The 24,211-nt window shown below is 37.0% G+C and overlaps 1 protein-coding gene and 1 long non-coding RNA gene across 2 annotated transcripts; both read left to right on the top strand.

Annotated features, from left to right (window-relative positions):
• The first annotated feature begins 2,319 nt into the window (after window positions 1-2,319).
• On the top strand, window positions 2,320-4,763 carry LOC133867424 (uncharacterized). Its single transcript, XR_009900053.1, has 2 exons — window positions 2,320-2,553; window positions 4,481-4,763. It is a non-coding gene; the product is annotated as an uncharacterized LOC133867424 (long non-coding RNA).
• A 13,052-nt stretch (window positions 4,764-17,815) lies between these two features.
• On the top strand, window positions 17,816-23,497 carry LOC133866875 (prefoldin subunit 1-like). The gene is made up of 6 exons (XM_062303532.1): window positions 17,816-17,904; window positions 18,016-18,069; window positions 20,534-20,639; window positions 20,940-20,946; window positions 21,972-22,056; window positions 23,188-23,497. Exons 1-6 carry the CDS (start codon window positions 17,881-17,883, stop codon window positions 23,299-23,301), a joined length of 390 nt encoding a protein of 129 aa, XP_062159516.1. The 5' UTR covers window positions 17,816-17,880; the 3' UTR covers window positions 23,302-23,497.
• The last annotated feature ends 714 nt before the right edge of the window (window positions 23,498-24,211 follow it).

The raw sequence follows: 24,211 nt of genomic DNA on the forward strand, positions 1-24,211 counted from the left end.
ATGAATAGGAACCAATTTCTACATCTTTTAGGTCCAACAGGCGGCCAGATGCCCAATTTCTATATCTTTTCCCTTCCCTTGAATCTAGTACGCAGAGAGGATGAAGTTCGAGATGGACTTGAGTTAAATGGAGTTTCTATTACGTGCGAAGCATGCGCAGGAGCACATGGCGGTCCTGGACGAAGAAGACGATGCGTGGAATGCACTGTACTAGTTGAGTTTTTTCATTGCGTCGCGATTCTTACGCAACAAGATTTACTCAATTTTTACATAACACAATCAAATAGAATGGGACTTACTTGGTAGGTTCCACCTCATATGAGTGTGTTGTGTAAATATCATTTTTCTTTTTCATTTGAGTAATATTTCTTGCACAACTCTTACATAACTTAAACAACTTTTTTTTTTTTAATATTAATTATTAGATTTATTTTTCTACATGTAGGCTCTAAATATTCAATGGTTGATCTTAAAAAAAAATTATTAGAATTGTATAAGAGTTGTGCAAAAAATATTATTCTTTTCATTTTACACGAAACGCTGTATTTTAAATAAGGGCATTTTCGGGTAAGTTTGGACCAAAAATCGCATGTGCCGCACACGTGTTCGACTTCCATCATTTGACACAGCAATTTTGGACGGAATGGGGTACATTAAAAATCTTTTCAATTTTATGGGTTGCAATTGACGAAATTGAAACATTAGTGAGTAAATTGCAAATTGCTGACAACTTCGTGAAGTAAATTAAAGTTTCCCCTAGTTTTAAATTATTTCATCTTCGAAACTCTACTACTAATAAAGGGAACCCTTAAATAGTTTAAAAAAAAAAACAAAAAACAAAAAAACAAAAAACCTAAAAATGACCATATTTACTAACTAACTAACTAATTATAGTAATTGATAAATGAATTTTTAAGATTGTGATAATCACCTCTCCAACTTCCTCACTCACCTACTCTTTCCATTTGCATTTTTATAAATGTATTTCAACATCATATGCAATATGCATTATGGACACATGTAAATTTAATAGATTGAGAAAAATCAAATTTAGTTCTAAGGTTTTAATGCGGAATTCAATTTAGTCCTTAAGTTTTCAATTTTGATAATTAGGTCCTTAAAGTTTCCTTATAGTTTAAAATAAGTTCCTCCATCAACCTATTGCTCAATTAATTAATGATATGCTACGTCAGCCCAATTAATTAATTTCATATGGCTCTCATTTGACAAGTCATGTGGTGAGGGCGGCTACCTCCACCAATTAGTAGTGGTTGACCACCTTTTTTAAAAAAAATAAATAAATTAATTATTAATTAGGGTATATTGGTAATTTAAAATAAGTATTCACATGACACGTACATTTGGCACATGACTATCAATTGAGAGGTACATAACATTAATTGATTGATTTGACATGACATATCTTTAATTAATTGAACACTAGATAAGTAGATTGATGGAGAGATCTATTTGAAATTAAAGAAAAACCTAAGGACCTAATTGACAAAATTGAAAACCTATAAACTTAATTAAAATTACATATAAACTTAGGGACTAAATTTGATTTTTCCCTTAAATATTTAAATTCATCATTTCTTATTAACTTAAGCTTTTATGATGATTGATGTTTTAATATAATATCAGAGCATGTTATAGGTTCGAACCTTAATTACAACAATTTGCAAATACACCAAAATATAATTACAATACAAAGGAGATAGAAAAAAAAATACCAAGGGAAATTAACTAAAAATGACAAAAAAAATTAAAAATGCTTGGGGCCAGGGACGGAGCTGGGGGGTAGTCGGCAGGGGCCATGGTCCACTCTAGTTCATTTGGAAAAAATAAAAAATAAAATAAATAAATAAATAAATAACAAGGATAGTTTGATTTTCAGTCTATTTGGCCCCTACCAATTGAAATTTTTGGCCCTACCCGTTAGAAATTTTGACCAATTTTTGTTGTTAAAGTATGGAAGAATAAATCTTCTAGACCTTATCTGTGTTGATTGTGTAATGTTCAAGAAAATATTTAATGAGTTTATTAAAATTAAACAAAAATAAGTCTATCTAGTGTGGTAGAATAAAACAAAGTGTTTTATTTTTATCCTATGGACTTGTAAATTGTAGTCACGAAAAGAAAATATGAGTAATATTTTTAGGTCCAAATAATATATATATATATATATATATATATGAGAAATGAAATAGAAAAGAAAAGAAAAGAAAAGAATATATATATATATATATATATATATATATATATATATATATAAACATTAGGCAAGTCAACCGGTCAACTCTCCCTTTTTCCCTTTTTCTTTCCATTGCACGGCACTTCATTATTTCTCCTTTTCCATTCTTTCTTTTCCTTTTCTTTATGTCTTTCTCCCTTCTACTCTCCCTCACACTCATGCACACACTAACGCACAGAGAGTAAGAAAGAGAGGGAGAGAAATACTGTGAAGGTGCCGAGAAAAGGAAGAAGAAAAAGAGAAGGAAAAAGAAGAAGAGAAGAAAGAAGGGGGGAATCCGGCCATAGGTGATTTTTGAGGTAAATCTCTAATCTTTCTCATGATTTTCGTGATACCCATTGAGATTGGAGCTAGAAAAACATATAGATTGTTAGAAATTTTCTTAGTTTCAAATTCAAGGTCAAGAATGGGTATGGGTTTGGGTTTTGAGTGATTATTGTTGGTCTTAGGGTTGTTTGTTTGAACATCTTGTCCCTAGAAGTTAAAAAGTTGAGGTTTGAAATTTCTCTTGTGATTTTAATATGTACCCATTAATTTTTGGAGCTAGAAAATAGTATGGATTATTATGGCTTTTGTAAATCCGAATTTAGGGTTTTAATTTGGGTTGTTAGGTATTTAAACCCTAGACTTTTAATTAGTGGATTAATTACATTTAGAGTTTTAATTAATTCTAGATTATTTATGGGTTCTATGGAAAATAGGTATATTGGAAGTTAGGTCTTAATGTTAATGAGTTGTATAAAAGAGAGGTTTGTTTTTATTAAAAACCTATGAGTGTTCTACGTATTGGTCTAATTAATTAATAGGTAATATAAGTAAGCCCTAGAAATTACTTAGGTTGTTATAGTGATGGGTTCTTGAGACAAACCAAGAACCTATGTGGCGTTTAGAATTAAGAGTGTTTCAATTTAGTTTTAATGCGTTATTGCATTGTGAAATACAGTGGTTCATCGCAAGACGTTGTCTAGAAATCTATAGTTGAGCTTGTTATCCACACAGCCAAAGTGAGTATTCTACTCACTGAAAAACTATTATTTTCATATATTAATGAATTGCAAAATGTATATGATGTTTTATAAATCTGAACCGACTATTGTTGATAATATGTTTTGGATGTATTTAGTAATTTCAATTATGTTGAAATATACTAATGATGTTTATGAGAAATGATGTGTGACTGAAAAATGTGATTTGAACTCATTTGAAGGATTTGATTGTGAGCTGTTGTTGGGATTTAAATTACGGAAATATTGATTGATGAAGTGATGTGTTAAATTGTTTATGGATTTATAAAGAAAGCATGTGTTAAAAGGCATAGTTCTTGAAAAGCAAAGGTATAAAGCATTGGGCTGGAAAAGACCTTAGGGTCGTTATCCTCTTTGGCATAGTGTGTACAGACCAATGGGCTTGCATCCCTTATGGCATAGGAATAAAGACCAATGGGCTAGCATCCCCTATGGCATATGATTAAAGACCAATGAGCTTGCATCCCCTATGGCATAGGATTGAAGACCAATGGGCTAGCATCCCCTGTGGCATAGGATTAAAGACCAATGGGCTAGCACCCTCTATGGCATATGATTAAAGACCAATGGGCTTGCATCCCCTATGGCATAGGATTGAAGACCAATGAGCTAGCATCCCCTATGGCATATGATTAAAGACCAATGGGCTAGCATCCCCTATGGCATAGGATTGAAGACCAATGGGCTTGTATCCCCTATGACTAGGTTAAAGACTAATGGGCTTGTATCCCCTATAGCATAGCTTTAAAGACTAATGAGCTTGTATCTTCTATGGTATAGGATTAAAGACCTTATGGCCGGTATCCTCTTTGGAACTACATTGTTTTGTATTGGACTGGGTTGGTAATTGAGCATGCATAATGTTGTTTATGATATGTCGATATAGTATGAATTGTTAATTGAGATATAATTAAGAATTGATGATTGAGATATAGTATGAATTTGTATGTGAGCATGTTGGAATAAGAACAATATTGTTATGTTGTGTTTGCGTTTACTCCATCTGCTATGATGTGATTTTAAGAGACAAGTTTTCATAACCAAAACAATATCTGTTATTGTAAACAAGAGATTAAGTAAAATGCCGTTTTACGCGAAAACTTAGTGAGTCTTATACCACTGAGACCTCAATAATTTATTACTGAGGTGGTGAACTTATACTTTCACCTGTACGGATGTGGTTAACCACACAACCGTACAGATACTGATGTTTTGGCTGCAGGATCAGCGGATCTAGAGGATGACCCCATAGCACGGTATTTGGGGTACTGTGACTGAGGCATATCGCTGGTGTCGTAGCTATGTGGACTTGGGCGTCCCATTTTGGTAGTCTTTTGCTGTTGGCTCGTGTCCTACGTGACACTTGTATTTTGTAGAGCCAGTCTTTTGGTATGTAATTAATGTTAAGTTTAAGCCTTAAACATATAGACTTATGTATGGCTCTTTATAATTAGCAATTATGTTATAGAAGTGTTTTTCCGCTATTCTGATTATGTATAATTGAATGTTTTGCTGCTTAGATGTAATCCTGAATACTAGGTACATATTCGTACCGTAGATTGGCTGAGTGACAAGTAGTCGTGCCACTGTGATGATCCATTTATGTATGTTTTTTTTTAAAAAAAAAAAAAAAAAAAAGGGTCGTCACAGATTGGTTCTTTGTGAAACGGTCTATAATTTGTGGAGAAATAGAAATGAATTAAAGTGTAATATCCGAGATATTAATTAAATATTTAAAATGTAAAATTAGAATAATTAAATTATTAAAATTAGTAAAATATCGAGAAAACGCTTAGAAAACACGTTGGGTCAAGTCCGGGTGTAAAAGAATCCCTAAATGGACATTCTATGCACCATTTGCAAGTCGTTGGGACCCCTTGCAAACGCTAAGGTTAGGGCTGAGCATAGGGTAGGGGGGTGGGAATGGGAATTTTTTGACCCTGCCCAGTAGGGGTGCGGGTTCCCTCTTGTGAAAAACCCCCTACACCTATGCGGGGCGGGTGGGGATGAACGGGGCGGGGATCCCCGCGGGTATAACAAAAACTCTTAGATTGATACGTTAGCCGAAGAAGCTAAAAACATGTTAAAAGTAACAAACCAAGCTTAAATAATAGAGAAAATAGTTATTGAACACAATGTTTATACACGTAAAACGAAGAGAGACTTACAGCATCAACGAATTCAGGAATTGGGTTGGGAAATTTGTATTCGGCTGCTTTGCAAATCTGCTTGGTGAAGGAGGAGAGTTAAAGTGGTGTGCTTTGTGCTTTTTTGCTTAATGAAGGAAACGAATAAGAGCATTTGAACCTAATATCACTTGGACAATTGTACAAAAATGGTGCGCAGCCCAAACTAACAACATAAGAAGTAGAGAAGAAGAAGGGCTACGACGCTAACTAGGAAGAATCAAGAAGAAAAGAAAAAGAAAATATATGAGAGAGGGGGGGGGGGGGGGGGGCAGTGCTCTAGTCTAGGTTAACAAATTAGGGTTTTTATTTTTTATTTTTTAATTTACACGGGGCGAGGCGGGGATCCGGGGGAAAAGAAAATATTAAACCCGCACCCCGCCCCTCCCTGCACGGGTTGGTTAAAATTCAACCCGTACCTATAAAAAAAACACTAAAAACCCCGTTTTTAGAGGCGAGGCAGGGGGGGTGCGGGTTTGGGTGGGTTTGCGGGTGTTTGCTCACCCCTAGCTGAGGTCACCATTCACTGGCCGTCCAGATACTCTAGGGGATGATGAAGTTAGTACATTTGTGTTTGTCCAGACGCTTGTGCAAACGCTCGGGGTAGAAAGTTCGTGTTTGCAACCCGTCCGGACGCTCTTGAGGATACTTGCGATTTAAAATGCGCGTGTTCGGATGCTCACTTGACCGTCTAGACGGCACCTGAGATAAATGCGAGAATGAGTCTTTTTGACTCATTTTCTCCAATTTTTCTCATCCCTTTCCTAGTTTTCTTAGGGTTTTAAAACCCTTGATCCACGAAAATCTAAGCTTCATACCTCAAATCTGACTTAAAAAACGTGATCTACGCGAGGAGAACTACGTTTTAACAGATTGGTTGAGGTAATTTCAAAATCTCTATGTTTCTTTAGATTTTGGGCTAATCCTTGAGTAATCGAGTTAAATCTTCAATATTCCTTAAGATTTGTACATTTTGGAGCCTTCTAATCGTTCCCCAAGCTTCGGGTAGCATTTGGGTGAATTTTGATAAGTTTTTCAAAACCCTAGTTTTTTGGGTTTTGTTCTAATTGTAATTTCAAGTGTCAAACCTTAAGATTACCCAATGGGTTAGTATTGTTGTTGTTAGAATGCTAAATGGAACTCGAGAACTTTATAGGTTTTCTATGGGTTTAGCTCTTAGGCATTTTAGAGATAAGTGTGAGTCTAGAATTAAAAAAAATGCTTATGAATTGTGCAATTTAATAATGCAGTGATACATTGCACGACTTTGGTTTTGGATTCTTCCACTAAGCCACAAATTTTGCAACCAAGTGAGTATTTTACTCACTGAGGACCCAAAGAATTTTATGTTATAAATTTATGATTGATATGTTGCCAATGGCATTGATTATGTGCCTATGGCGATGAGATGATATGTGAATAGAAAATGAATGTGAGATTTTGATATTGAATTGATGTTTGAGAAATGATGAAATGATGTTATGAATGTGAGATTTTGATATTGAAATGATGTTTGAGAAATGACGAAATCATGTTGTGAATGTGAGATTTTGATATTGAAATAATGTTTGAGAAATGATGAAATTGTGTTAAATTATGAAATTATGTTATGAGTGTGAGATTTTGATATTGAAATGATGTTTGAGAAACGATGAAATTATGTTATGGATGTGAGATTTTGATATTGAATTGATGTTTGAGAAATGATGAAATTATGTTATGAATGTGAGATTTTGATATTGAAATGATGTTTGAGAAATGGTGAGATTGTGTTATAGATGTGAGATATGATATTGAAGTGATGTTAGAGAGATATTTTGAAGAACATTGGATTGTGTTGAGTTTGTGATATAGGGAAAAGAATGTGGAAAGAACATGATGTTATTGAAAATGAGAACCTGTATGTGTGATACATGTACACTGATCACAAGTGGTGTGGATGCACTAGCATAATGAGAATATTGCTGGTACAGTTTCTGGTATGGTGACGTGTCGCCTTGTGATTCGTCAATCAAACTCTTCCTCTGCCGAATCCTCCTTCTCCTCCGAATCTGCAAAATAACAAACTAGTCGGGGGCACCGACTATGCCCACTCCAATGACTAAGTTAGTATACACTTTTTGCTTTTTAGAGAGAACTATAAAATTTCAAAGCTTAGAGAATATTTTTTTAGTACCTGATATGAATACCTTATTTATAGACTTACAGGAGTCCTTGAAGTATATCTGGAATAGGAGTCTTAGCAATAGATTGTGCAGATTTTGACCTTATCTTCACTGAGTTTGAATTGAGTATAGGTTGGAAATGACTCTTCCTTTTTCAAATGAACTCCACATTGATAGGGATTTGTATCCTTTAATCTTGGGATACAGATCTGTTCCTCAAATCTTGGGATTGGATATTTCAACAAAAGTTCCACAAATCTTGGACATAGAATCTTAACAGTTAACAAATACTTATTTTGTTGAAGATGAGGAGATAACCTTACAGTGCTCGCACTGTCCAAAACTCCGAGGTGGGAACATTTGAGACATGTTAGCTCCATATAGACTAGGAGATCTCGGAGCATTCTGCATCCTGCGAAGTCTTGAGGTCCGAGGTCTCCCATCTATCGGGTCATGCCATAGTCCGAAGTGTTTCAAGCACTGGGTTGATTTATCTATACTGAGGATCGACAAACATCCGAGGTACCCTGACCGAGGCGTATTGACCGAGGTGATCTGGCAGGCTTGGACCGAGCCGACCCACATGAGTCAGACCAGGTTGGGTTCGAGATGTTCTATTCGAGGTGACTGAGCTGGGTCAGACCGGGTCATGGCTATGGGTTGAAACTCCAACTTGACTTAGGGGCCACGTGGCTTCGGGATTGATTATCTCCCAACAATTACCCCATAATTCTCTCATTTCAAAATTTTGAACTGGAGGGAATTATTTGTATCCTTTTAATCCATATATATTTTTTGAAAACCATCTTTATTCACGCCACGTCTGTCAGTCGCCGCCTTTTCCCATCATTATGACTGAATCCTGCACGTTTCATGATTACGCCAACTTATCAAATCGAGGCTTGCTTTCTCAAGGTCGCACCTTTAATTCTAACTTTTTGAATTTCAAACGACCGCCTCCTCAATTTCGGGGATTTTTGAAATAGTGGCGCCTTTTCCCTTTGGTTTCTCGGATACGTGTGGGGAATTTGACTCCCCACTTTTCACCCCCTTATAAATATTATAATTTATCGCACCTGTTCACTTTTACCATTGTCACCGATTCTTCAAGCTTTTTCTTCCTAAATTCCTTTTTCCCTTCCATCTTCTTTTGATTTCTTGCTCCTCTTCTCTAAGATGGCTAAGAAGAAATCTACCTCTCAAGTTCCTTCCACTTAACGGGTCGAACCAAGAAATCCGACGGTTTTGTGGATCTGTCTCCGCTGGAGAACAGGGTAGAAACTATCATCTTTGAAAGGCACAAGGATGTCCTATGCTTGAATTACGACATCTCTCTGACGGTGAGGATGTTCTATTAAAACCCCGAGACTCGGGCTCTGAACGGTGGTGACATCACTCTCTTTGAGAGGATGTTCATGGCGGGTCTTCGGCTTACTTTTCCCGAGATCGCCAAGGACTTCGTCTTATTCCTGATGGTCACCCGAAGCCAAATCCTTCCGAACGCTTGGAGGTATCTGTTTGCCTCCTACATATTGTGGAGGTTGGTTCTAGAGAAGGAGATGAAAATCCTTCAGTTTTTCAATATCTATCGGCCGAGACAGACTGCCGAGGGGATGATTGAGTTGGCTGTTCGACACCCCCTGTCTTCATCAAGCTCAAGAGCGGGCTGGCAAATAACAAGTTTTGGGAACAACAATCTTCCGAGTGTCCAGGGAGTGGGAATGCCCCAAAGGCACTGTTTTGCCCGAGAATCGTAGGATGCCTTGGACTTGGCAGTTGTTGCAACCTGATCGATGCGAACCCCCATTCATCAGCATAACTGACCGAGAAGATGTCAGAAGGATGTGCGATTGGACTGCGGCGAGGGTAAAAGCGGAAAAGTTCAAGGATATCGACTTCAATACACTGGTAACTGAGGAAACCATGAGGCGATTCCTCGGATATTCAATACTAGAAAACAAGAAAGATGCTTGTTGAACCCACTGTTGTTAATCTTGGAGAGATTCCTCAAAAGAAGAAGCAAGTTGTTCCTTTGACTGCTTTTGGTGCGAGGAGGACTCCTCCAAAGAGCCCTACTCCCAAGACCAATACCGAGGAAGGTTCGGTGAGCTTTCGAGGTTTTGTTCCAGAAGCTTTGTAGCCCTTCCACCTTAGGGATGAGACAAGTTCTGAAGCGTCCCATAATGGCTCGGAGGCTAATCTTGGACATCGAGATGCCTAGGGCGCAACAATTTCTGAGCCTGCTAGGGCAGAAAGGGAGGAAGAACCTACCCCTGAGGCAAGCCCCGAGCCGATTCGGGGTTGGGTAAAACATATGGCCCAGAAGAAGAAATTTGGGCCCAAAGAACGCCTGACTGGAATTATCTCAGGAGCAGAGGAGATGTGGGGCAGGGCGGTCATTAGGCCCTTTGATGCTGAGGAGGTTCGTCAAGAGTTTGCCTTTTCGGGCAATGATTTCGAGGGTAATGGCGATGAAGGGGACACCACTCCTTGGCCCCAAAGCCGAACAACTGTTGAAGAATTAGAGGAAGAACACACCCTTAGGAGTCCTTCCACGGAGCGAATGGATACCCCTCCACCCCCAGAGTCTGAGGGAGAAGGGGTGAGTAGAATGTCCCCTGGGTCTGGGAGGTTTGAAACTCTTCAATAGCCTGGGGTTCCAGAAGGCCCTGCTCCAGAAAGCGCTGGCACATCGAGGCCCGAAACGCCTCCGCCTATCGAAGTGCAAGATAGACCCGAAGCTGATCCCAGAGCCACAGGATCGATGGGGCTCGAAGCGCCTGAACCTACCGAGGTTCAAGATAGGACTGAGGCTGATCCGGGGTCTAGCACATCTGGCCCGAGGGTAACTGACGCCGAAGCTGCCCCAAATGCTGAGGCCATCCCAACTGCCGAAGAACCTAGTACTTCAAGATTTAGGGCGGCTTTCAAGATTTTGGTTAGGGGTCTTCTTGGACATCCGATGGAGGCCATCAAGAACCTCATTCCCAAGGGATTTTTTTGGAGAATGCTGGGACTGCTTCTCTAGAGAGGATTGCCCAAGGCATCTTCATTTCTCACTATCAGGTAAACTTCTTGGAACTATCTTTTATGTGAGGCAACTTTATGCTAAATTGCAATTCTTCTAAGTTCTTCTCTTCTTTGACTTTGCAGCTTCTAGTGAAAATGACGGCCCTCTGGCAAAACTTCTAGAGGCGTCAAGAAACACAGCCTCTTGCTCCAGCCCCTGAGGTGCAAGCTCAACTGTTGGGACTTGAAAAGGAAGTGGCGACACTAAAAGCCCTCCTTCGATCTCGGGATGAAGAGCTCGCCTCCCGAGACGCAATAATATCTAAGGAACGTTCCATCAACGTCCGTCTGAAGAAGGAAGTTCTCGAATCCAACGAGCGTTACAATCGCTAGGTGGTTGGCCTGGCCAAGGAATTTGAATGGGCAGATCGACTGGAGTCTCGGTTGGAGGCTGTTCAAAACGAGTGCTCCGAAGCCTGTATAAATGCCAAGGCTGCTGAATCCGAGAAGGAAAAGCTTAAGGCTAAGGTGGAAAGGCTCGAGGCAGAGAAAAGCAAGGCCTTAAAAGCTCAGGACAAAGCGGAGAGCCTTCTGATCAGGCTTTGGACCAAATATGACAACTGCATGGCCAAAATGAAGCGCTATTTCAAGCAACTCAGCTATGTGCCTTACCTTCAAGACCAGAGCTGGGGTTGGGCCTTCAACTGGGGGTTCGAGAACTTTCAAACTTTGGCAATGAATCCTCAGTATAAGTTCGATCCTGCCATTGTTGGGCCACTTCTGGTTGGGATCCCGGATGAAGTTGTCCAGGAAATGGAGCAATTCGTCATCAACTTTATGTCCGATGTTCCGAGTTGGGGCGCAGACACTCCCAATCCTTACAATGATACTCTAGAAGATAATGCAGCCTAAAAGCCGAATCTGAGGCTTGGGCTTTTCCTTCTTACAATTATTCTGTATAAACAAAATTTTAAAGTTAATCAATGAAATTTAGAATCTTTCTTTTCTTTTTCTTTTTATTCATATTCTTCCCAAAACTTTGTAGAATTTTTCTTGAAACTTATACCCCCGAGGGTTTTTGAACTTTACCCTCGAGAGTTAAAACTTAATTAATATGTACTATGAAACATGTACCCCCCGAGGGTTTTTGAACTTTACCCTCGGGGGTTAAAACTTACTTAGTAATTTTTTAAAGAGTTTTTATCCTCATATCTTTCTCTGAGGCGTTTTCTTTGAGATTTGAGCCCGATAGCTGGATTCAGCTTCGGGGATATCTCCTTCAATCTCCAAACTTTTTATAATCTCCAAGTGGTCTTCGGATCTTGGCCTTTTTCTTGGTTATATCCACATCTTTATCTATATCTTTATCCATATCTTTTGTTGAGCTATTACCTACAACTTAGATGAATAGTCAGGTACCCTGGGTATTCCTCCAATACTCGAGTGAGTTTTTTGGGGAGCAAGTCGGGGAGATAGTCCCATAGGTATTCCTCCAAAACTCGAGATGTTGTGAGTTTAAAAGAATACTCGCAAGCGCACGAATCATTTGCAATATAGTGTGTGCAAGTGCGAGGTCTAATCCACAAGGAAATGGTCAAAAATCAGTGTCTTGTTTAATCAACCTCATTCTAACCTAATTCCAAGAGTTTGAGGGTTAAACATGCACTAAAAATGCTAAGTAAAGACGAAGAAATGAAATATGTAAAAAGGGACTAAGGCTAAGGAATTCACCAAACCATCTCCAACAACTCACACTCTTGGTTTCTACTTGAACATTCAAAGAACATTAAGCTTAGGGTGTCATTCAAATCTTTTAACCATCAACCTTAGAACCATTAAATGAATCCAACTCAAAGATAAATCACAAAGAGTACCTATTTGAAATCAAATCATCCATTGTATCCATTCAAAGAATAAATTACAATGGATATCATCTTTCAAACTGATAAAACAATGTATCCATCGGTTGAAATATATTAAATGTCCTATTTCTACCACTAACCACATTCATTGCAAAAGATAAAACATTAAATGAATGGAACTTGAACAACATAATGATATAGCATTAAATGTGCAAGTAGTACTACAAGAGTGTGAGTGTCATCAATGGAGACGTTTCATCCTCAACCTTAGTTGAGAGTCCTAGCCTCCCATGACTAAGAACACCATAAAAACTTGAAGAACAAATATGAAAATAGAAGAAAAGCTTTACAAAGGGAAGTATCTAAAGAAAAGAGCTACTGAAATAAACTACAAAATGCACGAAATTAAACCTAGCTACTGCTCCGAGAACTCTCTCCAACAAGGAGGCATGGCTATGGCTTTATAGAATGAACTTAGGGTTAGAAACCCATGTAAAATAACTCCTCTAACCCCCTCTAGGGTTCCTCTCTTGCTAGAGACAACCAAGGTCACAAAACTAGCGTGTTTTGCTGCAAAAATCAGAGGGAGAACTACTTTTTGTCGTGGAGAAGCTCTTGATTGGGCGTTCTGACGCGCTTCTGCAACAGTCAGTTCTGGGAAAATTCGATCGATCAACTTCGGGCAAAATTCGATCGATCAACTTTTGAGTTCGATCGATCAACTTTCAGGGACTTCCAAATTTCCAAGCATTTCCACATGAAATTTTGCCATTCCTCTCTTATTGACCGACAAAACACAAAAACACAAAAACTAGCCAAAACATCAGAAAATAACAAAGCCAAAGGTCTAACTAGTGTAAATCTAGGGGTCCAAATACACAATATTTGGCACTCATCAGTTCCCTGGGTATCCCTCCAATACTCGATCGAATTTTTTGGGAAGGGAGTCGGGCAGATAGTCCCCTGGGTATTCCTCCAATACTCAACCGAGTTTTTAAGGGAGGAAGTCAGGTGGATAGTTCCCTGGGTATCCCACCAATACTCGACCGAGTTTTTTGGGAAGGCAGTCGGGCAGATAATCCCCTAGGTATTCCTCTAATACTCGACCGAGTTTTAAGGGAGGAAGTCGGGTGGATAGTTGTATAGCTTTGTCATAATAACTTCGCAGTAGATAGTGAATATAGAAGAAGATTCCTTTATTGATGATAAGATTGCCGAGCTACAACGGCTACATATAGTATTTCTTCAAATGCTCGACATTCCATGCTCTCGAGAGTATCTTCCTAATCTCGGACTTCAAATGGTAGGCCCATTTTTCGTGACGCTTCACTACTTGATAGGGGCCTTCCCATTTTGGTGCAAACTTCACGTCAGTTGGATCTTTGATCATCAAGCTCACTTTCCTGAGGACCCAGTCCCCGACTCAGAACTTCCTGGGGCTTACTGTCTTGTTGAAGTACCGAGCCGTTTGATCATGATAGTTTGCCCAGGTAACCTGATCATCATCTCTTTTTTTTTTTTTTTTTTTTTTTTTTTTTTTTTTTTTCCTACAAAAGATCCAAGTTCAGGTTGATACCTTCATCATTGAGCCCCGGGTTGTAGGAGGCTACCCTGAAGCTCGGGGATCCAACTTCTACCGGGATGACCACCTCGGTCCCATAAGTAAAGGAGAAACGGGTGTCACCGGTTAGTGTTCTGGTTGTCGTATGATATGACCAGAGCACTTTGGGGACATACTCTACCCAGGCTCATTTCTTTTGCTGGAGCATCTTCTTCAACATTCTCTTCAGGGTCTTATTTGTTGCCTCCACCTGTCCATTTGCTTTAAGACATAAGATACTGGAATAATAGTTTCGAATTTGGAGTTCGGAGCACCACTCTTGGAATTGTTTGCAGTCAAACTGTGTCCCGTTATCTGTTACAAAAGCGTGTGGTATTCTGAATTGACAAACAATCGACCTCCAAAGGCCAATAATAACCGCTCGAGTCGCTTTGTGTGCCAACATCTGAGCTCCTGAATGGTTCCCACAGACGCCTTCATGGATCTCTTTCATCACATACTCTGCTTTGTCTCTTGGGAGGCACTTTAATAAGGGTTTGGAGTATCCCCTTTTTTAAAGGATACCTCCGAGGAGACTGTACCGAGCCGCCTGTAACTTGACCTTTCGAGCCACGATCTTATCCTCAGGTAAGAGGCTATTTTTCAGATACTGAATGACATCAGCGGCCCATTCGGGTTCAACTGGAACCGCTTCCAATTCCATAACATCAGACTTTTGTGAAATGGAGGGCTCGGCTTGAACGATAACCTTTTGACTCGAGGCTTTAATTTATTCGTTACTTCCCGAGACCAATTTCGAGAGTTCGTCTGCCGTCGTATTTACCTCCCTCGGTACCTTCGTGATAACAACCCTGTCAAAACAAGATTGAAGTTTGCGTACCTTTTCTAGATACCTGGCCATCCTGATTTCTTGAGTTTCGAACTCTCCCTGGACTTGGCCCACCACTACTTGGGAATCGCTTCAGATCTCTATGTTCTTGGCACCCACTTCTCCGGCAATGGACAAGCTAGCTATAACTGCCTCGTATTCTGCCTCATTATTGGTGGTGAGGAAACTTAACTTGACTGTGAATCAAAGCTCTTGACCTTTGGGGTTCAATAACATAACTCCGACTCCACTCCTTTTACTGGTTGTGGCCCATTTTCCACGTCAATGCACCCCGCACCCAAAGGAAATTTTGTATTGTTAGGTCATTCTCTAATCAAGAAACACCATGCGTCAACAAAATTACGCAAGGGAGAATTCCCGGCGACCTTAATAAAGGGAGCCATTGCCAGAGATGGAACTGGGGGGTGGCCAGTAGGGGCCATGCCCCCCCCCCCCCCGGTTTAGCTGGAAAAAAAAAAAATTGGTTCTTAATTTGTGAGGACGTTCATTTTCTATAACATCCATAAATGGGCCAAAAATGGAAACAAGCTGGCATGTTGTAGTAAAAAAATAAGATTATATATATTGTTAGAGTTTACTATATATGATGTTGGTAGCCTGGTACTATAAATGTATGATGTAGTGTAAGAAAAGTTTTATTTGGCCCAATCATATCTCTTACTAAATTATATATAGTTTTATTAAGAGAATTAATGTTAATTTGATCTTACGTGTCAAGTTAATTAGGGAGTAGATTTGGTATATGTTGGACCGGTGGCCCTAATAAGATCCCATGTTGGTATATATAATCTTAATTTAAGTTACCTGTTAGACATTCTAGCTAATTTTTCCTGTTAAAGTGTGGATGAGTAAACCTTTTAGAGTTTATCTGTGTTGATTGATTCTTTGTGAAACAATTTATAATTTGTGGAGAAATAAAAATTAATTAAAGTATGGGTGCAGGCTGAAAAATAGAGGAACAAATTTCTCAGCATATTTTTTTAGAGGTTTGTTCTTGAATGCTAAGAACTTGGGAAGAGGAAGATTTTTTATTTTTTATTTTTAAAAAAATCTTGAGAATATTGATCTTTGTAGGAGTTAGAATCTTAATGAATAAATTTTAGGTTAATAGGCGGTTCAACCACATCGTGGAAAGCACCACTCCACCATATTGTGACTGATATTACCTGTTGAATCATTGAATGAAAGGAAATATTGGTTTGTATTGTAAATGATGTAGTGTAGAGTTGAAAAGAAAGCTAGAAAAAAGAGAGAAGAAAGGTACTATTGTATAAAAGAAGCGTATTTTTTTTTTTTTTCAAACACGTAAGAGACTCAATAAGGCGTTGAAAACTTGAAGATAAAGAGATACAAAATCCATATATTTTGCATTTATACTTTGACTACATATTTTAATTTATTTTTTGTTTGGCCCCCTCCCAACCAAATGTCTCACTCCGTCCTTGGCCACTGTAATGGGTAATCCCAAGGTTCCTCTTCACTAAATATTTTTGCCTTCCATTCCATTTCTTATCATTGCATATTTATTGACTTAAGTATTAGAAGTGTTTCCGTCGTCACACTCAACAAGTTTCTTTGTTTATCTTCAATCCATTTTGCAGGCACCATCACCCCTTTACCGGCGTGCGGTCAACTATATGTATAGTTTAGTATAAGAATTAAACCAAAGTGTATATTCTTAAACATGAGATATAAAAACAATAGCTCAAAGAGTAAAAGATAAAAAGCAACGAGCGCGTGAGAATCATGAACAAAAATAACATGAAAGAATGGGGACTGCTCTCTCTGTGGTGGAATTTGAAGAAGCACACAAAGTTTGAAGTTTGCAACTCTGTAACCTACAAAGAAGTTAATCCACCAAATAAGAAAAAATAACTAGAATAGAGGATCAATAGCTTCAAGTTTGTTTCAGAATAACTTTACCTAGAGTTCTTAGAATTTTAATCACTAATTTTAAATTAAATAGTTTTTATTTTATTAGTTTGATATATATTATTAAGGGAGATATAATAAATTAAGAAAAAAATTAAATCCTTAAAAGGTGTTAAATATTAAGGTCAAAAGATCCAAAAATTATAATTTAAAAATAATAATTGAGATTATAAGAACTATATGGTGGAATTACTAAGAAAATCTAAAGCATTCTTAATTTCTTATCTTAGGATCGACATCACAAACAATGGCGGAGCTAGAACTTGAGTTCAAAGGGGGAAGATTACAAGATAGAGTTGAACTAAAAAATAATTAGAAAATTAAAAATATAACTAACAAAACAAATAAAAATTTTCGACAAAATTTAATTATTGCTTAAAACATATAAACATAATTTGTAATTTATTTTCTTCTTAAACAATGATTTATTGGCAGATTCGCTAAATTTATACAAGGGGCGCAATTGTTTTTCAGGTGGGCAACCAAGCATTTAAAGTATCACTTTAGTAAGTTTTAGGTGAGCCAAACTGGGGATTCCCTCATCTCGCTTTACCCTGACTACGCCCCTGACCATAAAACATAATTAGCTCAATTTGTTAAAATTTTTGTTTTCAGTTCTCAAAATAAAAACATTAAAAAAAAAAAAAATACAAAACACTCCTAAAACACATTATAAACAGAGCCATTATTCCTGAAAATTTTGATTTTTTTCTCATTGAAAAACATTTTTGAAAATGAAAATTTCTCTTTAGTTTTTAAAAAGTTACAATTAACAAAACTGGTAGAGAGATTACCAACTCACTCAATCTCATTTTTTATTTTTTGTGCAGTTGGGCTTAAACCATTCAAAACCCAAACCGATCAGACACGTAAAGATCCGACCCGACAGTGCCAAACCCAAATATATACTCTGATCCATACTATAAAACTATGAACCTCAATATTCAGTTATTCAATACCGATTCCCCACTCGGAGTATCCGTTTTAATCTTCTGCAATGGCCGACGAAGCGAACAGAGCAGTAAGTTTTTGCGACTTTTCTTGCATTTTCGTTCCAATTTGCCCATCAACCAAACGGGCCCTTAACGTTATTAGCTGAATGAATTTCTAATAGGTCTTGTGGGAATCATAGGCTTTTCTAGAGATTCAAGGTCGTATGATTGAGATCACTGGAAAACTGAAGCAGGTCAGTCTGCTATTGATTCATATTTTTGTTTTTTCTAGTTTTAATTGCAACACAAAGTTTGGTTCTTTCGTGTTAAATCATGATATTTGTGAAATTGTTTTGTTTTTTTAATAAATAATCGAACTTCCATTAAAAGCACAAAACCTTTTGTGCAACCAGCTACACAGGAAGTATAAAAAAAGAAATAATGGCAAACTAGAATAGTTAAAGGCAACTGTCGTCCTAAGGTAAGAAGTATCTAAGAAAATAGACTTTATCTGCACCATTCTTCTTTCGGGATCGTTAAAACTTTTATAATTTATTTTCCTTCAAAGACACCATAAAAGGCATGGCGATACCATCTTCCACACTGCTGCACTCTGAGGATTGTGAAATGATTCTTTCAATTTATATTTGAACTTGCTATTTCATTATGCTATATATTGATCCTATTTTTTGTTTTTTTTTTTGTTTTTTCTTTTAGTTTATTATTTGGGATTTTGGTTTAGTTGCAAACTAAAATATGGATTATCTGTAATAAAACAATAAACAAGAATATAACAATTCAAGCCAGTAACAACTTGTGCAGCTCTGCATTTCTTTATTTGATTTTTTTTTGGGGGGGTAATTTCAACTCTTGCTAGTTGTTGTAGCTATTACTATTGTTATAGTTATGGCTTAAGAAAAAGAACATTCATGGGCATTGCTTGATTAGCATTTTGGAAGTATCTTTGTTTCAGTCGAGTGATGAACAAAAGATACCATTAGTTTTGATTGTCTTGGAATGAGAAAAATGTTTCCTTCCTGATTTTTGAATTTTCATCCTTTGTACTTAATGTGGAACATTTGGATAGAAATGAATTGTCTCAATTTTAAGGATTGCGAGACCCCTATGCTTTCTTTAAAATTCACTTTTCTGAGATCTCTCTTAGATTGGACTGTAGTCTATGTTCTTTCTTCCTCCTTTTTGAATCTTTTAGACCTTGTAAACTTTTTAGATTTTAGCAACCTTTAATGCGGTTGTCTCTTTTACATTTCGTTTACGAGGGCTGTGCCAGTTTTCTTTTCAATAAAATTATTACTTTAAAAAAAAAAAAATCCTGGGTCTTCTACCTCTAGTAATTTAACTTTTATAGTTCCACTTTAATCTTGCTCTTTCTTTGCCATGACCACTTCTGTTATTGGTGGAATTTGTTCTTATTGCCCCTTTTTGTGTTGATCGGCTTGAAAGGTGGCATCTTCTTGCAATACCAGATAAGATCTAAATTAGATCTAAGTTCTTGCTGCATAAAAATTCTTATCATGGATAATCGTAAGAAGAGAAAGTGGGCGATTGTGGGGCAGTACTATATGTTTAAGAGTTGCGGTGGGATTGTAAACCATCTTCTTGTTCATTGGTTGGGGGCTATAGAAGAATGATCTCTTGTGTTTTCTCTTTTTGGGGTTGTGTAGGTTATGTCAATTATGATTGTTGAAATTTTGGCTTGTTGGGACAAGAGAGCTTGTAGGGATAGAGGTAGTATTTTCTGGAGGATGGTACCATTATGCCTCTTGTGGTGCTTATGGAGAGACAAATGCTCACACTCTTGACGATCATAAAAACACTGCGGCGGGTTTGAAGTTGTTATAAGATCACTTTTCAATTAAATGGCTGCAGCTGTTGCTTTATCTCTTGTCTAATTGAATCTCTAGGTGTACGAAATGTCAGATATTAGGCTTTGTTTGTCTGTTATGTACTAAAGTTGTGTCTTTTTGCCTTTTTTTTTTTTTTTTTTTGATAATTGTTGCTTTATTAAAATAACCAAAAGAGGAAGAAGAAGTTTTCCTGATAGGAATTTTTGGCAAGCAAATGTTATGGCAAAAGTAGTTTTTGGTTGACAGTGGTGTGGCTTACAATCCTCAAGATAGATATTCTTAGAAAGTGGAAGAAGGTTATAGTTTTTTTTTGATAAGTAATAAGTCAATCTCATTAAAAGCGTGAGGCGCCCCTTAGTACACTAGGAATATAAAAAAGGAAATACCTAATCAGAGAAACAAGTAAGAAAATAGTTAACTAGTGCTGTTTGTGTAAATCAGGCGCTTGACCACGGGTCATCTTATTATCTTCTGCCCCATGGCAAGAAGACTATGGTCACTTGTCTTTTTGTTGTTTGCATTTATTTGGGTTATTTGTAGGTTGGTTGTGGATTTTGTTGGAGAGAAATGCTATGAATGTCTGATAGCACTAAGCTTTTAGTAATTAAGTTGAAATTATTTTTATGATTGCTTGTTGATAGGAAGAAGACAACTAATGGCTTCTCTTTACTTTCTCATGTGGAGATTTTGGATCTTTGTAACTTTAGAGATTATCTTCTCTTCTGGTTTCTAAGGGTTCCACTTGTATACTTGACTTGTTCTAGTGTTTCCCTCTGTGCGTTTCTCTTAAAAAAAATTATTAGTTACCATTAAAGGACTTTGAACTGAAGTTGGTTATTGCGTCTTTCAGGTACAGAACCAGATGCGAAACAAGGAGGGAGAAAAAAAGCGTGCCTTTCTAACATTGGAGGAGCTGCGACAATTGTCTGATGATACAAATACCTACAAATCTATAGGTATTTAAAGAAAACCATAATCTTATGTTGGCATATAATGCCCATGCTAGTTTTGTATAAGTAAGTAGTAGGTCAAAGTGCCTCAAGGGCTAAAATGATAAATGCTTTCTTCAGTTTTAGAAACTGAAAGCATCAAAAAGTTTTAAAAACTGAATCCCTCTATAGAGTTTTGTAAAGTGGCTGTCTGATTTTTTTTTTTTTTTTGAATCATGAACAACAGTCATCTGGAGTTTTAGTTTTATTACTGCTACTTTGGGCAACCTATTCCCAATGTGACATTTATTTATTTTTGTTTTGCAGGGAGAACGTGAGTTTTCTATAATCTATTTGAGCATGTGAAAAGTTCTCAAAATTCTTGATTTAGGGGCTGCCAGATTATAGATGACAGATCAAGGATTTAAATTCAGTCTGGACTGGCCAGAGAGACCGGAAGAACTGCCGGCGGGCTTGATCCATACCAGTCATGCCCATCTATTCATTTTGGTCTATGAACCAGATTAGGATGATGTCAATCATGGTCCAGCCATTGAGCTGTTTGAACTGGGCTGGGGTCCCATCACTCCTTGGCCCAATTCAATTGATTGTTCATTTCGAAAAAAAAGAAGAAGAAGGCTTCATGAAAGTATTAGGGTGTAGGAATTACCACCCATTACTCTCTGTTAGTTGTGGTACAATCAGTATTATTATCTAATATTAATTACATTTGGAAACCTTTTGCTGTAAATACTAAAGTTTTTTATGAACCATATTTATGCTTACATGTTAACAATCATATGGAACACATTTATGTATATAGTATTAAACAAAATTGGATGTAGATATTATTAAGGGGTATACTAAGATGGGTGGTACCCTATGAAGATTGATATGATTTCACCCACTTTTTCACCCAATGGTGAGTTTTTGTTTATAATCTATACCGTCAATAGCGTCACTTGTGTGAGAGATAATATAGTTAAAATGATAATTTAGATGCATCCTTTCACTAAAAAATGCTTCTTGTTTTTTGATTCATACATGCATTATGATACACTAAAAATCTAAGTAAAGATGTGTGTGTGTGTGTGTGTGTGTGTGTGTGTGTGTGTGTGTATTTGCTTCACTAATTGAAGCAGAATTTTGAATCTGTCAAGCTTGATAGTTTATAGATTTATTTGAATGGATTACATGTCATTATATTTTTTATTTTTAATTAAATATCTATGACTGGTGCAATCATGGTCAGCCCGGTGGTTGAACCTCTGACCCTTGAGCCTTTTCACTTCGCTGGTTTCTAAAACATTGTGATGTACTCTGATGAATCTCTTTCTCTGTCTCTCTGATGGTGGCCAGGTTTGTGTTAGAACCCAAGTCAGTTTTAATGAGTGAACAGGAACAAAAGCTGAAGGATAGCGAAACTGCAATTGCCTCATTACAGGTGCATTATCCTTTTCATTCCTCCCCCCCTGTGCAGAATCCTCTTCTTTCTGCACTATTTTCTAGACTCCACCTTCTTTTGTTTGTGTGTGTTTTCATCTTTGATATTCTTTTGGCCAATATGTATTTTTCCAAAGACCTTCTACAGAGAAATTACTAGTGAAACTATATTGCGATTCACAATCTTTTTTTTTTTTTTTTGTCTTCTTAAATTATTTGTGGATCCCCATCTAAAATCCTCCCGAGAAGAAGAAAGAAAGAAAGAAAGAAAGAGTTCTAGATATATCCCTGCTAATGTTTTTTTTTTTTTTTTTTTTTTAATTTATAAAAAAATAATGTCCATCTGGAAGGTTTAGTTTTGTTGTAGCAATTTGTTTCTTGTTTTTCAGTGCACAAATTTGGATTGGAGGAGCATAATAATGAATCATCATATCTCCGTTCATTTGGTCTATGACGTTAATTTTTCAATATTCTAATTTTTTTCAATTTTGACCTGAGTTTGGCTTAAAGTTTTTTGTTTAATAGATGTTTTGCCCTTTATTTTTATAAAATTGAAACCTCTGATTTTATTTTCCATAATGAAAGATCTAATTTTTATTCAGTTGAATTTATCTAAAAGATTCAGAAATTGTAAGACCATGATTACCTAGTGTGCTTAAGCAATCTTAAATGATTCACAATCAGGTATGAAGTAAAGTAGACGTGCTAATGACAAAGTTATTGAATAAACGGCGAAACGGGCTAATGAAAAAGTTATTGAATTGTTGCTCTAGGAGTGATCTACATAAAAAGGTCACCAAGTTTATGGATGAGTTACAAGATTATTTAGCATAATGAGGAGTAACAAATAGAAGAGTTTATAGTGAGAAGACTTGCAGGAAAATGTTACATGTTGGTTTTCGATCTTAGCATTGTGTAGATTATTTACTGCCATGGCAATTAGCTACTGTTAAAGGTTTTGAACCAGTCAAAATGAACCAATCTTTTCCCCTACTTGTTTGGTCTTAGCTGTGCCTGGCCAACCTCGCTTAAGTTCTGTAGCTAATCATCATTCTTTTAAAAGACAATATACTGATTTTCTCTCATTCTTCTGAAATTTTGGTGCAAATATTTTCTGTTGTTGGGCTGACAGACATCAAAGGAATATTTAGAAAAGCAGATGGTAGAGGTGGAGAACAACCTTAAGGAGCTCTTGGAGCAAGATCCGGGTCTTGCTCGTCAGATAATGTCCATGACTGTAATGTAAATCATCCATTTCTTAGAATTTCTGCTGTGTGCTTTACATTCCCCCCGTAAGTCTTTATTGAAACCTGAAACCTCAAATGGTAGGCCTATTATCCACACATTATTGCCTTTTTGCTTTGCCCTTTCCAACACTTGGCCATGTGAAATGGAGATGATTTATTTTATGGTTCAAATTAGATTTCATAGATTTAATGGTATATATTTGTAGTTACGTCATTTACAATCTTAAATGATGTATTACCATGTCCTATGTGGAATGAACCTTTGACCTTTTACCGTGGCAAGTTAGCATCCGTTGTTTGATGCAAACCTCATCTTTTGAGACAAGGATCATCTCCAGTGCAAATGAACCAGAGAGGGGCCCGTTAGTATAAAAAATAATAGGGGTAAAATTGTCATTTAATATTTTTTTTAACAATTTTGGCATTCCACTTAAACTAACCGGTTCCACTCTAGTTCATTTGAACGGAAGAGGATCCAAATTCCGTTTTTTGTGCCAATTTTTTATAAGCTAATGACTCAGATGTCCATGATTGAAAAACTTTCCAAAATCTTTTAATAGCGCTTTAGTTGAGAGGTGAAAGTTTTTCTTGTCTTATTTTGGGTACGGTTGGGTGAATGGATCATTAGGTGCACTTTTCTTAATGTTCGTAGATAGAGTGGTGACCAATCTCTTCAGCTGACAATTGTTTATTGGACTACAAATATAGGATAAGACTTGAGTTGGATTTGGCACTGAAATGAAAATTACAACACACATTTTTTTTTTTTTCAACAATTCAAATCTCCTTTCAAGTTTGAAATAAGAAATAGAAAGAGAGTGAAATTAGATGGAATTAAATTTGAACCGTTAAAAAACACTATAAAAGATATGTTATTGTATTTTTTACAACATCTAAAATCAATATGGC

This window comes from Alnus glutinosa, chromosome 4 (genome assembly GCF_958979055.1).
Source record: "Alnus glutinosa chromosome 4, dhAlnGlut1.1, whole genome shotgun sequence".
In the NCBI taxonomy this organism is placed as follows: Eukaryota; Viridiplantae; Streptophyta; class Magnoliopsida; order Fagales; family Betulaceae; genus Alnus; species Alnus glutinosa.